Source organism: Lygodium microphyllum, chromosome 27 (genome assembly GCF_053477565.2).
Source record: "Lygodium microphyllum isolate KBCC chromosome 27, Lygodium_microphyllum_v1.1.10, whole genome shotgun sequence".
In the NCBI taxonomy this organism is placed as follows: Eukaryota; Viridiplantae; Streptophyta; class Polypodiopsida; order Schizaeales; family Lygodiaceae; genus Lygodium; species Lygodium microphyllum.
Genome location: NC_141161.1, coordinates 101503605 through 101518860, shown reverse-complemented (window position 1 = coordinate 101518860; position 15256 = coordinate 101503605). Strand labels below are relative to the sequence as shown.

The 15256-nt window shown below is 41.9% G+C and overlaps 1 protein-coding gene across 2 annotated transcripts in view; it reads left to right on the top strand.

Moving 5' to 3' along the window:
• The window catches only part of LOC148012660 (RING/U-box superfamily protein), a 53558-nt gene that overhangs the window by 25270 nt on the left and 13032 nt on the right, over positions 1-15256 (top strand). For both annotated transcript variants that reach the window (XM_087668692.1, XM_087668691.1), the window contains exons 3-6: positions 3323-3440; positions 3569-3663; positions 3792-3863; positions 3949-4257. In XM_087668692.1, coding sequence (XP_087524818.1) covers positions 3323-3440; positions 3569-3663; positions 3792-3863; positions 3949-4257 — 594 coding nt within the window. The remainder of the gene's footprint in view (positions 1-3322; positions 3441-3568; positions 3664-3791; positions 3864-3948; positions 4258-15256) is intronic.

Genomic DNA, 15256 nt, shown 5'->3' with positions numbered 1-15256 from the left:
GGTTCTCTGTTCTGCCTGTGATGCATTCAGTTTTAACTCTATTGATGCTTTTTTACAATATTGTTACTCTATCACAATTGCTTTTGTAAGGTTCTTCAAAAGATCATGGCTTTGATAAGGTGAAATCAAGTTAAACATAGACTTGGGAAGCTGATCGTTCTAGGCTCTCATGTAAGATCCCTGTACATAGGCAGTGAATGTGCTTGCATACCTGAATTCAGCTTCAAGTTCAACTTGTGTCATATATCAGATCTCAGTAGTGTGTTTAGGGAGCTGGATGCTTCAAGTCTCTCGAACATAAGCTCACAGTAGCGTCATGGCATGGTAGGAGTAGCTGTCTTGCACTGCACACCCGTTCTAGCTCAGCAAATCTGCTCTGTCTGACTCCCTCTCAGCATACTTTGCTGCAAGTTTTCCTTACTTTATGGACGCATGCTAATGTTTTCATCTCAGTTAACCTTGTCATCAAAAGCCAGCTTTTGGTCTCTCCAAAATTTCCTTAGTGATGTATTGTAAGAGAACCTGTAAGTACTCTGGGACACAGCAGATGTTTGATTTCTGTACACCCAATTTCTTTTTGTTTTCAATTCTTATGATTTTTGGTAGTTTGAAAGTTTATGTGAAGTAAAACGTCTTGAGCTTGTGTTATAAAAGGACTGTTTTTTTGCTTGGTTGATTTGACTCAATGATGATGCATGCATAGTTCACGATGATGATGCATGCATAGTTCATATGGCCTTTAACCATTTATATATCAGTTAACCTTAGCGATGTATTGTAAGAGAACCTGTAAGTACTCTGGGACACAGGAGATGTTTGATTTCTGCACACCAATTCTTATGATTTTTGGTAGTTTGAAAGTTTATGTGAAGTAAAGCGTCTTGAGCTTGTTATAAAAGGACTGTTTTTTTGCTTGGTTGATTTGACTCGATGATGATGCATGCATAGTTCATATGGCCTTTAACCATTTATATATCAGTTAACCTTAGCGATGTATTGTAAGAGAACCTGTAAGTACTCTGGAACACAGCAGATGTTTGATTTCTGTACATCCAATGTCTTTTTGTTTTCAATTCTTATGATTTTTGGTAGGTTGAAAGTTTATGTGAAGTAAAACGTCTTGAGCTTGTGTTATAAAAGGACTGTTTTTTTGTTTGGTTGATTTGACTTGATGATGATGCATGCATAGTTCATATGGCCTTTAACCATTTATATATCATCTGAGCTGTAGGTTGAGCAGACTTGGCTTGACCTACCAGCCCTCTTTGACTAATAGCCATCCTTGCTTATCAAATAGGATTTTAAAGTTAACCTAACCCATCAATCACACTATCCTCCCTTTCTTTTTGTACCTTTTGGCATTTTTTTCTTCCCACCCACAATTTCTTGCTTGCTCTCTCGTGTCCTTGTATTGGATATTGCTCCTCTAAATGCAAACTTTGCGGTTCAAGAAGAAATCCAGCCATCTACTGGATGCAGGATCAGGGCACCTCCCTTCATCTATAATGGGATGAGGAGATGGCCACAGTCAGCCACATTCATACTTCCCAGATGGAGGAGGGAGCAGAACAATGAAGGCAATAAAGAGAGAACTCACAGCTGAATACTAGATGAAAGCTGAATACGATGATCAGCCCCTCCATGTGCTATAGTGTGTACTGGCAGTGAGGGTGCTAGAAGTGAGAAGGCAAGAAATGATAATGACCAACTGAGAGGTGTGCCTATAAAGAGGCAAGAAAACCTACAAATACTCTCGGGTGGTGTAGCCCTAAAGAAATCCGAAGAATACCCTAGGTCGTGCCCTTAGGCCAAAAATATCAATAGGGCAGCAATAGTCACAACCAGGAGAAGATCGTGAGCACATAGCTACATTTTGGTCTTTGTGAAGTTCTGTGCGGCTGGTTGACTCATTCTACATCAACATCTGGCATCGAGTATTGGTGGTTTGCTACCCTCAGGATTTGTTCTAGAAGATGACACTCTCTGACACTCTCTCAATCTGCTCCCACAAGATTGGACAGTCCTCTGCTCCTTGAACATCCATTGTATCACACCTCGCATCCTCTGTTTTTTAATTGATTTTTCATTCAGAAATCATTCATTCCCATTCTTCTTTAACATGCATTTTGTCTAAGTTCGTTGTGTTAGTCATGTTCATACACATTCTGTGTTTTCTTTGCAAAACCCTAGTGTATCCTGAAACTTTTATCCCCTTGATGGCTTTGGGATTTAGTGAACTATAATTTAATAACTTTTTTCTTTTGCTTGGCCTATTAAAGAGACCTCTTCTTATTTCCATTCAAGGCACATTGCATATATGATAAGCTACCTTATTGCTATACAGAATCATTGATGGGGCTGTGGCAACCAACATGATATTTTTGGGCCCTCAAATGTGCATGCTAAGTCTAGGAGTTCAAACCATTGACTCTCATGTGAAGTGCTAAATATAATAGGAACACAAGCCAATACTGGCATGGAATGTGAGAGCCAACTTCCAGGGTCACATGTTTATGGTCACATCCTTAAAATATAAGTGCACATAGTTTGTTAGCATTGTGGTCATTTTGAGCACACTACTGGCCTCTAAATTGCAGCTGGTCTCACCATTGCTGGTCCATTCAAAACCCTGAAGCTAAGGGGCATATTGGCACAAGACTAGACATCCTCGGCAGTTAACTAATCTGTATTAATGATAAAGTTCACAAAAAATAGTGAAATGATATACTCACTACACATAGCCAGACAGCAAACATGCTACTGAGGGCATATTTATCTCATCATATGACATTATTTATTACTTATAAGCTGTCTGGTCCAATCTTGTGGTTCACTCTGTTTGTCCATGGCTGCTGCAAGTTTGCACTTTTTGCTTCCAGTCTAACATATATTCTCTTGCACTTAAACCTCTGACAAAATGGACTGCTCCAAAGTAACAAGGGCACACAAGCATGTTTAGGCATTGCCCTTTTGTTATTAGCATCTGTTCCTAAAAGTTACGTGACTTAACTCAAGTTAACTAGGGGTAAATTTTCAAAGAAGAATCAACTGTCACCATACCCATTGTTATTGCATATGCCCTAACATGCAATACTAACAAAGAAGATAGAAGAGTTTTGTCAAACACACAATGACTATTCATTAACTAAAATAGGGAAAAGAACATAACCTCCTTCCATGCTTAAACCAAGTTTTCAATTATATATGTCTTGAAACTGTGTGAAGGTTGACTTGCCAAATTACATGGATCTGGGGCTTCTTTTGTAAGTGTAATTGGTGTCTCTGTGGAGAATTCTGAAGGCCTGTATTTTTTGGTGTGTAGGTGAGAACCTATTCAGAATGGGTTATAGATGGAGACTATGACTGGCCCCCTAAATGTCATATTTGTAATGAAGTTTTGCAATCTGGAGAGGCTGGGGTCACTCGTCTTGGATGCCTTCGTAAATATTTCACCTAATTTTACTTTGGATATGTGCTACTCTAGAGAAGTCTTTGCTTATGGAATCTTTGTTAATTGCTCTTAATTGGTTAATATACTTGAGATGTCTTCCATTTCCTGTTGAAGCAGATGCTCTCCATATGGCATGCTTGTTAAAGCATCTACAAACATTTCCTCCCCATACAGCACCAGCAGGCTACACTTGTCCAATTTGCTCTGCCCCAGTTAGACATTTCTCCCTTTGTTTCTTTTTTTTCTTTTTTTGGGGGGGCCCCCAATAATGAAAAAAACTAAAGGCTTTTAAAAAGGAACAGAGTGTGGGATGGTACAATCTAACATTGATTTTCTGCAGATATGGCCTCCAAAAAGTGTCAAAGATTACAGTTGTGCCTTAGCATTAAAGTTAAAAGAGGTCATCTCCCAGGTCAGCGAGCTACTTTTGCTTCACGTGCATCTGGGTACTTTTGGCACTAACCATTTGTTCTTACTGGTGTTATTGATTTATGTAGAGTGGTCTAAGCAAAACACTTCTGGGAAATGACTTAGCACAGCCGGCTGCAACACCTCCAGCCTTTGTTTCAGCTCCATTGAGTCAACTTGGATCAGAATCAACAGGCTTTGAAAATAGCAGCGATGTTTCTTTTCCAGTTTCTGGGCCTCAGTCGAATGGCAGTGGAATGTCTCAATTGACTAAACTGGATGCTGGAGAGACGACTAACTCAGAAGTGGGCAGAGACATCAATAACTCAGTGGACAGTACAAATGGTATCCATCCTTCATTGGCAACACCTGGAGCAAAGCTCACGAGTCCGTTGGCTGTAAGTGTTTCAAGGGTTTATCAGAATAAATATGTCAACCTTCTTATCGTAGTATCCTATCTGTCAAATAAGCAATAAACTTCATTGCACTTACTCCTACAGTGCCAATAAAAAGCCATGCAAGGGTCAACCTTTTGCAAACCAAAAAGCAAAGTGCTTATTTAAACAGCTCAAATTTTGCATGTTTATGCTTGTATATGTGGGGGTTATTAGGCATAGCGACATGGAATGGGGAACAGGAATAGAGGACAGCCCAGGTGTCACTAAATTGATTGCTTATTACACATTCTCTATTTAGTAAATTTATATCAATAAACTAATGACTCACTTTTCTTTAAGTGTTGATGATAATCTAGGATTGTGTATATGTATTTATGTGTGCATCTGGGGACGCCTGGGAACGTTTACTTGTGTGTAATGAGCATTGCATTCATTTGGGGTCATCCTCTCCCTTACAAGTCAAGGTTTAAGGTCTTTTCTCTCTTAATGAATTAAGAAGAGAAGTAATTCTTTCACTGAGAAAAAACGAGAGAGGTAATTCTCTCACTAGAAAAGACAAGAGATGTGATCCTTTGGAAGTGAGGAGAGAAGTGATTTTCTCTTTCTAAGGTCTAAGATGACACAAGCTTTTGTGGGAAGTCAGTCTTAAGGTTGAGGCCCAAGGCAATCTAATGAACTCTCCTTATCTATGACTCAAGGTGGTTGCATGGACCACAAGTTAAGAGTACAATTTAAAAATCAGTTTTTCTTAAAATAGACATGGTGAATCCATTTTTAAAATATCTCGCGATAGAAAGACGATCTCTAAAAACGGCCTGCATGGGTTATTGAAAACAACGAGATCTACAACTTTTGTGTTGGACGTTTTTTTATCTGAACAACGCACATAGAGATATTTCAAAATTGGTGCTGCAGAGTAGGTCATGGAACAGCCACGTCTTGCATGAAGATCAACCTTTTCAATCTTGACACTTAAGTCTCTCTCCAAGAAGAGAAACTCTTGAAGCCTATAAAATAGGAGGCTCTTCTTGGGTGTGGGATGTTGGATATTTATCTAATGGTCGCGTGTGAATCGAATAAACACATGTCCAGTCTTTATATATTTGGATGTAACCGTTCATTTATAAAAAAATAATAGAACAGATCAAAGAATGTTCCCTGCGTACTCCGTGCTCTCTTTGTAATGGAGTCTTTTCTACTTTCTACATGGTATCCAGGGGTTGGGTCGATTCCTTGGGCGTGCTTGCCATTAGTAAGTCTCCCTGTTATCGCAGATAACATCTTCATGTTGCTCACCAAGGTGCCCAGATCCTTGCACCCTTTGAGCGATTGGTTTTCCATCAGCTTGGCAGCCATGGAATCTCAATTGGCGCCTAGATTGTGACAGCGGCAGAAGAAAGCAGCCTGCCCAACGGTAATTACTCCCAAGGTGTTATGCATGCCACACCCTCTGAGCACAGCATCACTGGCCTACAAATTGCTGGCCTAGAAGAAGCAGAAGGAAGCAACCTACTCTTATCAGTAACAACCTCTGAGTCGCCCTATGAAGAGCCTGACCAAGTTGTTCAAATCCAGAATCCTATTCTCCAAATTCCCTCTCATCAAGTCATTCTGCTTCCCACACCAAACCTGGGAGTTCTCTGTGCTCATGTTCATATCTCTCCTATTCTTCCAATTCTAAAATCTCATGTGTGTGCGCTGCTTGTGTCCTGGGGAAGATTTTCTCTTACACCGCACATGCATCGAAGATTTTGTGCCCTGTGCTATGCTATTAATTTTCATGCGATTACAACAATCCCAAGAGGTGATTCCTTATTGCATGAAGTCGCTTCTCTTTCTACTGTGGTATTTCTTCCCGACATGGAATGGCACATTGTGATTACTCGGAACAGGGTGAAGATGAAGGCTCAACTAGTGCAGTTGCTTCGTCTTGCCAAGTGTTTTCTTCATCCTGGTGAATTAGGCATTGAAAGTTTTGCTATAGGTGTTGGGTTTGGCTGCATGCACGTAGCATAGGGTCTGGACATTGTTAGACACACGATATCAATGATCAGGCTTTCTAATCAGCATGGATTACCTTGTCATGTTCTCAAATTTTTTGATTCTCCTCATTTTTGAGGCAGCGCAGGATCTCATGATAGATATGTTCCCACTCTATGTGCAAATTGCCAATTTTTCTTGGATCATGGACGTGACATGCTGACTGAGATGGTATTCTGGGAGGCTTCTTGTGATGTTGCAAATGGAATTGATAATAAAGTTGCCGACGCGAAGCTCGGCTTTAATGTGCCTCATAATCCTATCCGTCATTATTCAAGACCTAATGGTGTTTTAGATGCTCTTCAAGAGAGCCATCAGCTTGGTGGACAAGTAGACACACATAATTTTACTGATTCACAAACAGATTTTGCCGAATTTATGGATTGGGATGATTATGCTACTCATTGCGTGGATTCTCTTACTCCAAATGAGGATGCTTAACTTGCAGTCTTTGCCTTTCTCATCCCATTGAGGGGGAGTAAAGGTGATCAATGGAACGAGAAAGCAATTCAATGGCAGCTGTTGTTCTTCAACTTCAATCATGTGATGCAGAAGAAGAATATGAAGACCAAGTCATTGATGTTGCTGATTATCAAAGCAACATTAGATCTGGGTTGAATGCATTATCATGCTTGTAAAGATTATAGCATATAGCTCTAGGGAGTGAAGCACCATGAACCCTTAAGGAAAATGGGGTGCATCTCAATTTTAATTCTTCTGTGCAATTGAGATATTCACACTACTCCCATTAAGGGAGTGTTGGATATTTATCTAATGGTTGTGTGTGAATCAAACAAACACATGTCCAGTCTGAACGGACACATGTTCAGTCTTTATATTTGGATGTAACTGTTTATTTATAAAAAAATAGTAGAACAGATCAAAGAATGTTCCTTGCCTACTTTATGTTCTCTCTGTAACGGAGTCTTTTCTCCTTTCTACATGGGAGAAGTGAAGGAAGCATCACTTTGCATGCATCCAAGAGGAGAAGAGAAGGTGCAAGTGCTGCGGAAGCTCTGTTGAAATCAAGCTCCAAGAGAAGATCCCTAGGAGAGAAGGTGCAAGAGCTGCGGAAGCTCTGTTGAAATCAAGCCCCAAGAGGAGAGCCCTACACATATTGTGTAGGAGAGAAGGAGAGACTCAAGAAGGATCAAAAGGTGCCAACTTCCAAGTTGTGCAAGTGTTAGCCGGTTGTATACCGTGCAAGGAACCGTGATCTTGTTCCCAAGATCTACACGTAATAACTGGTTTATGTGTAACGGAGGAGCTTACTCCTTGTCAATAATATAACTCCACAAGGGGGGGACTGGCCCATCTTCTAGTCCCTAGTGTGTTGTCAATCTCTCTCTCTCTTTCTCTACATCTTTCTTTTCTCTCATCTGTTCTCTCTCTGTGCCAGCATAATATTCACCATATATCTTTTGAATATATAAGAAAGTCGAGTGTGTATCGCGGATCTTATAACACTAGGTATCCAAAGGAGGCAGGGACTAGATCAGGGTATTGATAACAAATAGGTAAATTAGGTGTGCTAGTTCCAGATCCACATGGTCGTACTTGGACCCTTTCTCTTTATGTGAACTAAACAATTGTCAAATACACAAAAGACACATCAATAACATCACTGTAATACTAGATGCTTGTAACTACGTAGCTCACATGTCCATCCACGAGCTTCTCCACCATGGGTAGGGTGCTCAGTATTCTCTTCATCTGATTAGAACCAATCCTTGGGTGTGCTCCTAGCCAAATTTGCTTCCTTGTGAAGAAGGTGCCTAATGGCTCCTTTGTTAACCTGCCATTTTTGGGGAGTTTGATCACCTCCTGGTTGTGAGCTCCATTAGAGACTGATGGAGATATTGGAGCTCTGACTGGTTTTGCCCATTCACTTTGTCTCCATTTCTTTTTCAGTGGGTGTTAGGTGTGTTTACATTGTGCAGTGGACAGTTTTCCAGCTTTCGCAGTGGCCAGGCAGCCTGGATATTTGCGATCAGGTCAGGTCGGTCTGTCTTCATGCTTGTGTCAACACTTTTGTCCACTGGGAAGCCTGGTCGGTCAGTATTTTGCTGGCCGTCTGCATCATTTTTCTTTCCAGATTCAGGTCAGCCAGATTGGGTGATTTGCTGCTATTTTTAGCAGCCAGTTTGGGGCAGATCATTCATCTCATTTTCTGCAGGTTGTGCACACTCTGACATCAGCCTCCTTCTCTGTCTTTGTTGCTGCCATCGTCATCAGCCTGATCTAGTGCCCTCATTGATACTTGGGGTTGCATGCAGGGGCTGATCAGTCAACCATCGTATTCAGCACTCATTTCAGATTTAGTGCAGATTTTCACTTGAGTCTCTTCTCTTCTTGCAGTCTCTCTTCTCTTTCCTCTCATTGTTCATGTTTCTCTTTTGTTGTGCAGTCGCATGGTATCATTGCCTAAGTGAGGATGTGGAGGCTTCTACAAGAGGAGACCACATCTAGGTTGCTGTTTGGAACAGATTTATCACGAGGAACACGATCTTGCTGTTGTTTTCGGGTCTTCTATCAAGCATGCGGGGTATCTATAATCTTTCTTTACAGGGTGTAGCTGATTTTCCCTCTGTTCAGGCATCTAGATACCAAAGCGCATATTTTCTAGTGTGTTTGTAGGTCTATTATAGAGATGGAGTGCCACTGGTTCATGGTTCAATGCATTTGATAACTTTGATGTGGTTTCCTCTCCTTTGAGGATAGGTGTTCTCACTAGTTAGAACATCGTGAAGAGTGATGTGAAGAATGGAGATTAGAACCTCATTCTGAAAGGGAACATCATTTCTGATAGGTCTCGAAGATTTGAGTGGCTTTCTTCTCCTCCCACTTCTTTACATGTCTTGCATATGACCTATCCTTTTGGCCGTCATATTGCTATGATGGCACCCCTTGTATATGTGCCAACTCTTCTTCCCTTACCTAAAGAAGATTGACTTAATGGGGCAAACTACTCCCTTTGGTCATGCAAAGTGGGGTGCATTCTTGATACTTTTGATATATGGGATTTCATCATTACTCCCATTCCTTGCCCTATGGAGAATCTTGCCATGAATTCTACTATGGGCCAAGCAGCTCTATGGGATTGGCTCAATTCTCGAGCTAGGTCCTTTCTTTTTATGAGTCTATAGGATGTTGTCCTTGTTTATGTAGGAAGGTTGCAGATAATAGTGGAGGTGTGGACAAAGTTTTCTTCTCTCTATCATCAAAAGACCTTTGCCCACCATAATTACTGGAAACGCCCTAAAACACCACATTTTTACTGTTCCACTGTTTCCATTTCCGTTTTCATTCTTTCTCATTTTTGCCTTTCGCATCCCTTTAGTTACTGAAAACTCCCCGAAACTCCAAATTTTTGCCGTTTCCGTTTCCATTCTTGTTGCCATTTCTCTTTCCTTTTCCCCACTGTATTACTTTTAAGAAGAAACTGAGGATGCTTTCTGTTGACAACTCTCCTTCGATGAAGGATCACATTAATAAGATGGAGCATATGTGGGGTGAGCTTGCATCCCTAGGATAAGTGATATCTTCAGAGGATATGGCTATGGTTCTTTTCATCGGTTGCCATCTCCTAAGTATGATGTCTTCTATACTATTATGCTTACCTCTATGGTATGTGAGACCCTTCTTTGGGAGGAGCTAGCTCCGCTTGTCTTGAATCATGATGAGCGACTCAAAGAGATAGGAGCTAGTGGATCTGGCTCCACCAAGGCATTTAGTGCATGTGCAGGAAGGGAAAACAAGAAGGGAAACAAGAAGGCAAACAACAACAAGAAGTAGGATGGTGAGAAGTCCAAGCCTAAGTGCTCACATTGTGGAAAGGGTACTCATCCGAAGAAGTGTTGGTAGAAGTATCCCCATCTGAAGCCAAAGGTGTCAGAGTGCAATGGTGCAGAAGCGTACGACTGAGACTAAGATATAGTGAACATGGAGAGAAGAGAGAGAGAAAGAGACAGAAGAATGTAGATCTGCAATATGAGGAATGCTGAATAAGGAATATAGATGTGCACACAGGTCTAGTTCGTATGTCTGCATATCTCCACTTTGATAATGTCACCCTGATGTACACCTCAAAGTTTGCAGCAATCAGCACAATCTTTGCCTCGAAACTAAGCCTAAATCTGCGATTAGAATATGTGAAAGTGTGCTGGAAATCTGCTATATATAGCAAAAAATAGGGATTGGCAAAAATAGCAGTCGGTTTGCTTAATTTGGCCGACTGCAGGACAAAACTATTTGACTGTTGACACGTGGCAACTTGAGGCCGACTACTATCGTGGCGACTTGTTTGATGTGGTGACCTGCTAACGTGTCCGATTGCTGACTATTGACGTAGCATTTTGTAGTAAATGCGATGACTATACAGCTGTATGGACACATGCTTGTCGAGGGGATGACCAGATGACCATATCTCTAACACCCCCTCTCAGATCTTGGACGCGGCATGAGGTTGAGGGATCTAGAATGCTAGCGAAGTAAAGCTTGGGGGAAGCGGCTTCATCAAAAAATTGCCAGGTTGTCCTCTATCTTGCAGTAAGCCACATCGAAGGTCTCATCCAAAAGCTTCTCCTGAATGAAATGGTATTGGATCTCAATGTGCTGTCCTAGTATGAGACATGGTGTTAGCAGATATGTCAGCTCATGTGTGAGCCTGAGCATGCTTTAGGGCTGGCATTATTTAGATTATTTTAGGCATTTTTTACAGTCTTCATTTTGGTCATATTTAGCATTTATTGCTGGTTGACCAGTATTAAATGCTGGCCGACCTGATCATATCGAGGACATATTTTTGTCCTATTTATTCATGCTCTTCCTCCTCAGTCAGTCAATTACTTACCATCACATGTGGATCTAATGTTGGGGAGAGGAGCTGGTGCCGGTGCCCACAGCCAGTGACTCACTGTTGTATGCGATTGTCTCGTGTTGGATATATGGATTCGATTTCTTGAGCATACATCTGAGTTCTCATCTATATTGTGTTCTTTTGTGTTCCTTCTTTTCTTCCTTTTTTGTCTTGTGTTCAACAGTTTATTTCAGCACATGTTTATGCTTCCATTGCTGCATCCACTTCTGACATGGTATTAGATTTCAAGTTTTGTGCTCCTGCTGTGTTTTGTTTGCTGATTTCAGGACTGCTTTGACCATTGCTGATCAAGCAATTGCTGTTCTGACCAAGGTGACCTATTTTCCTGCAGTTAATGCTGCGTTTGCTGATGTCAGAATCCATACAGCTTGCATCAGCCCCTTTGCTGCTTGCGCTTCTGATCCAGCGTGCGTTTTGGTGTTTTTGCATCTCCTCCTGGCTTGGCAATTGCGTTATCAAGTCGTTTTTGCTGTTTCAGGCAGTTTTTCGCTGATTCTTTGCCTTTTTGTAGCAGATTTTTTCTTGTTTTGGTTAGATTTTGGTGAATACTGCATGTGAACTCTCATTTTTTGCAGTCTATGCTTGTGGTTTGGCTGTGTTCCCTCTCCAAATACCTTCTTTTCTCTCCTTATCTTCTCATCCTCTACAGATGGCTCCTCTGTGCACATCCATTGATGATAAGTTACATGGACCTGACTATCTCACATGGAGTGTTGTGATGAAATCCTTGGTTTGTGCAGAAGTGGTTATGGTAGGTAGTATGTGGAGCTATTCCTTGTCCTCAGCATCCTACTCCGATATCGGATGACTTTGACGAAGAGAACTTCCTTAAGTGCTTACATGGGATTTGGACAATGCACATGCCTATTCGGGCTTGCTTCGATCTATTTCTACAGAAGTTCTAATGGCAGTTATCTCTTGTAAGACATCTTTTGAAGTATGGACGAAGTTGGAGCTGCTTTACACGGCACCTTTCCCCATGAGAGCAGTCAGTCTTTATGGACAGCTCTAGCAAATTACATTTGATTCCAAAGATACTGTCTAGTCTTTTCTACTTCATTCGATTCATGACCAGCTTCGGCAAATGCAGTTTGTCCTTCCAGAGGCTCATCTTATTGGACTCGTACTCTCCAAACTCCCTCCGGTGTTTGATGGAGTGGAAAATGCTTTGAGGATGCAGACATTATCCACTCCTGTCAATTTTACACTTATGACCTCGATGCTACTTGAGCATGAGATGTCTTTGCGGTTACAGGGGTGGCTTTTGTCATCTTATGGAGGTTCTAGTGAGGCTTTTGCAACTTAAGAGAGTGGTTCAAAGAAGATGATTGAGTGTTACCATTGCGGGAAGAAAGGTCATTTACGGAAGGATTGCAAAGAGTTGGTGGCTTTCAGGAAGTAGGAGAAAAAGACGAAGTGGGATGTGGACTCCTCCAACGAGTCATCATCTGCCTCAAACTCAGACTCCGATCCTTCGGTCAAAGTGCGGGCCAAGGTGCAGAAAGGATCAGCTTCTTCGGAACACGGGAAGAGATTGATGGCCCCTTCCTTTGTTGCTTACTAGTGGTGGTGATGATGGCATCCCTCACGACTCTCTAGTACCAGAGAGGGATTGTGAGAGGGTGGACAGATGGGGCAGTTGCGTCTCATCTATACATCTATATAGATGCACAGGATCCAGAGAGGGACTTCCCTGACGTATCGATTGAAGTCTGGTAAGTTTAAATCTTGGAGCTAGGATTGACATCCAGGTTCATGATAGGTTGTCTGACATAGAGCGGGATTGATTCCCAGTCATGAGCTCACATGAGGAGACACTTTGGCGATTTGGCCAGAGTCGGGGAATCCATGGTTATGTATGTTTTAGATGCATTTTTAACAGGATGTTCTTGTATGCTATTGAGAGACATTGGGACAAACACAGAGACATGCTATGATCTTCTCTATTTTCAGGTGTTAGTACGATCGACATCGACCTTAAGTTTTCTTCGAGGCACCTTGGTGGTAGCTTGCGCACCCACCGCTTGGGTATCCATGGTTCTACTTGGTGGTTCTATGTTGTTTGCTTTATGACTCCTTATCATTGTACCATTGTATTGTATTAGATCACCCATGATCTAAGAGAGGGTGTTAGTAGATATGTGAGCTCATGTGTGAGTCTGTCCATGCTTTAGGGTTGGGCATTATTGAGATTATTTTAGGCATTTTTATGGTCTTCATTTTGGTCATATTTAGCATTTATTACTGGCCGACCAAATTATATTGAGGACATATTGTTGTCCTATTTATTCAGGCTCTTCCTCCTCAATGTCAGTCAATCACTCACCATCACTCTTGTGGATCTTCTGCTGGGGAAAGGAGCCAGTGCCGGTGCCCACAACCAGCGACTCACTATTGTATGCGATTGTCTCATGTTGGATATATGGATTCCGTTTCTCAAGCATACATCTAAGTTCTCATCTGTATTGTGTTTTTCAGTGTTTCTTCTTTCCTTTCTCTTTTCTCTTGTGTTCAACACTTTATTTCAACACATATTTATGCTTCCATTGCTGCATCCACTTCTGACACACGGGGTTTTGGGCCAAGGCAACGCAACTTTCACTGTGGCAACGAAGTGTAGTAGGACCTGTTGTTGGGTAGCCAAGCTTCTCAAACAACCTCCAAAGGCACACCGTCTTGCATCTCGTAGAAGACGCTGCTCAATACTCCATCTTAATTAAAGATAAGGCAATCGTGAAATAGCAACCATTGAGGAAGGCAGACTTCACTTCAAGTTGATAAATCGGCCATCTCCTATGGCTAGCTAAGGCAAGAACGACTCTAATGGTAGGCATTTGAGCTGTAGGTGCAAAGGTATCATGGAAATCCACCCCTGGCCTCTATGCAAAACCCTTTGCAATGAGCCACACCTTGTGCTTATCTAGAGTACCATCATTGTGATATTTGGTCTTGAAGACCCATTTGACACCAATCACCTTCCTATGAACGGGTCGAGGCACAAGATCCCAAGTGTCATTCCGCTCAATAGCATCTGACTTCTACTTCATAGCCTTCTTCCAATGTTGTGATTGCAAAGCCTCCTTCATGGAGCCGGGCTCCCTATCGTGCATAAGACGAGTCAACAGACAATAGTTAGAACAAACAAGCTTGGTGGAACGTGCTTGGTTCCTCCAAGAACGCCACGGGCCATTCTATGGCTGCCCCTCAATCCTTGCCTTACGAAGTGTATCACATGCCTAATGAGGAGGAGGCCGGATTGCTCCTTGTTTTTCTCCATCTGTTGAAGTCTTTGGAACATCCACTGGCAATGGCTCATGTGGGGTGGCTAGTGGTGAAATAGAATTCTCATCTGAAGAAGAAGCATCCTCGAGGCACTGGCTTCAAAGGAACAATCTTTGGTGTCCAACTATGTTCGGGGATCTCCAAGTACATAGGGCTCCTCACTACCCTTTGAAGCTGGAACCTCCATAAATCACACATCATGGCTGGTGTAGACATTCTGCTTAACGGGATCATACAAGCGGTAGCCTTGGGATTGCGAGCTATAGCTCACAAACACTTGTTTCTTCGAAGCTACTTCAAACTCGTCCTTTTGAATCTTTGGGATATGAAGATACGCATCACATCCAAAGATCTTGAAATAAGAAACATCTGGATTGGCTCCAAAATAAGCCTCATAAGGGGTCATACCAACCATGGTCGAAATGCTCTTGCATAGAAGATGACTTGTTAGGGTTCAATGTTTGCATTTGCATCTCCAAAGACATCCGTTTCATAACGGTCATTCGGTTGTACAACTGATCGAGCTCTAGCCATATGTCCCTAGCCACTGTCAAGTGCTCAATATGGACAATCATGGCTGGAGTACATGAAAGGAAGAGAAAAGAGTGGATGCGGCCGCGCATTCAGTTTGTCCTGATGTGCGTAAACCTTTGCCAACTCCGCATGATTGTCTGCAGAAAGTTTGGACACATCTCTCGACGTAGGATGGTCAATTGCCTCCGTAAGAAGTTCTGCCAAATCATAGGACTCCAAGATGGCAAGCATCATAACACACTAGATGCGGTAGTTCTCACCATT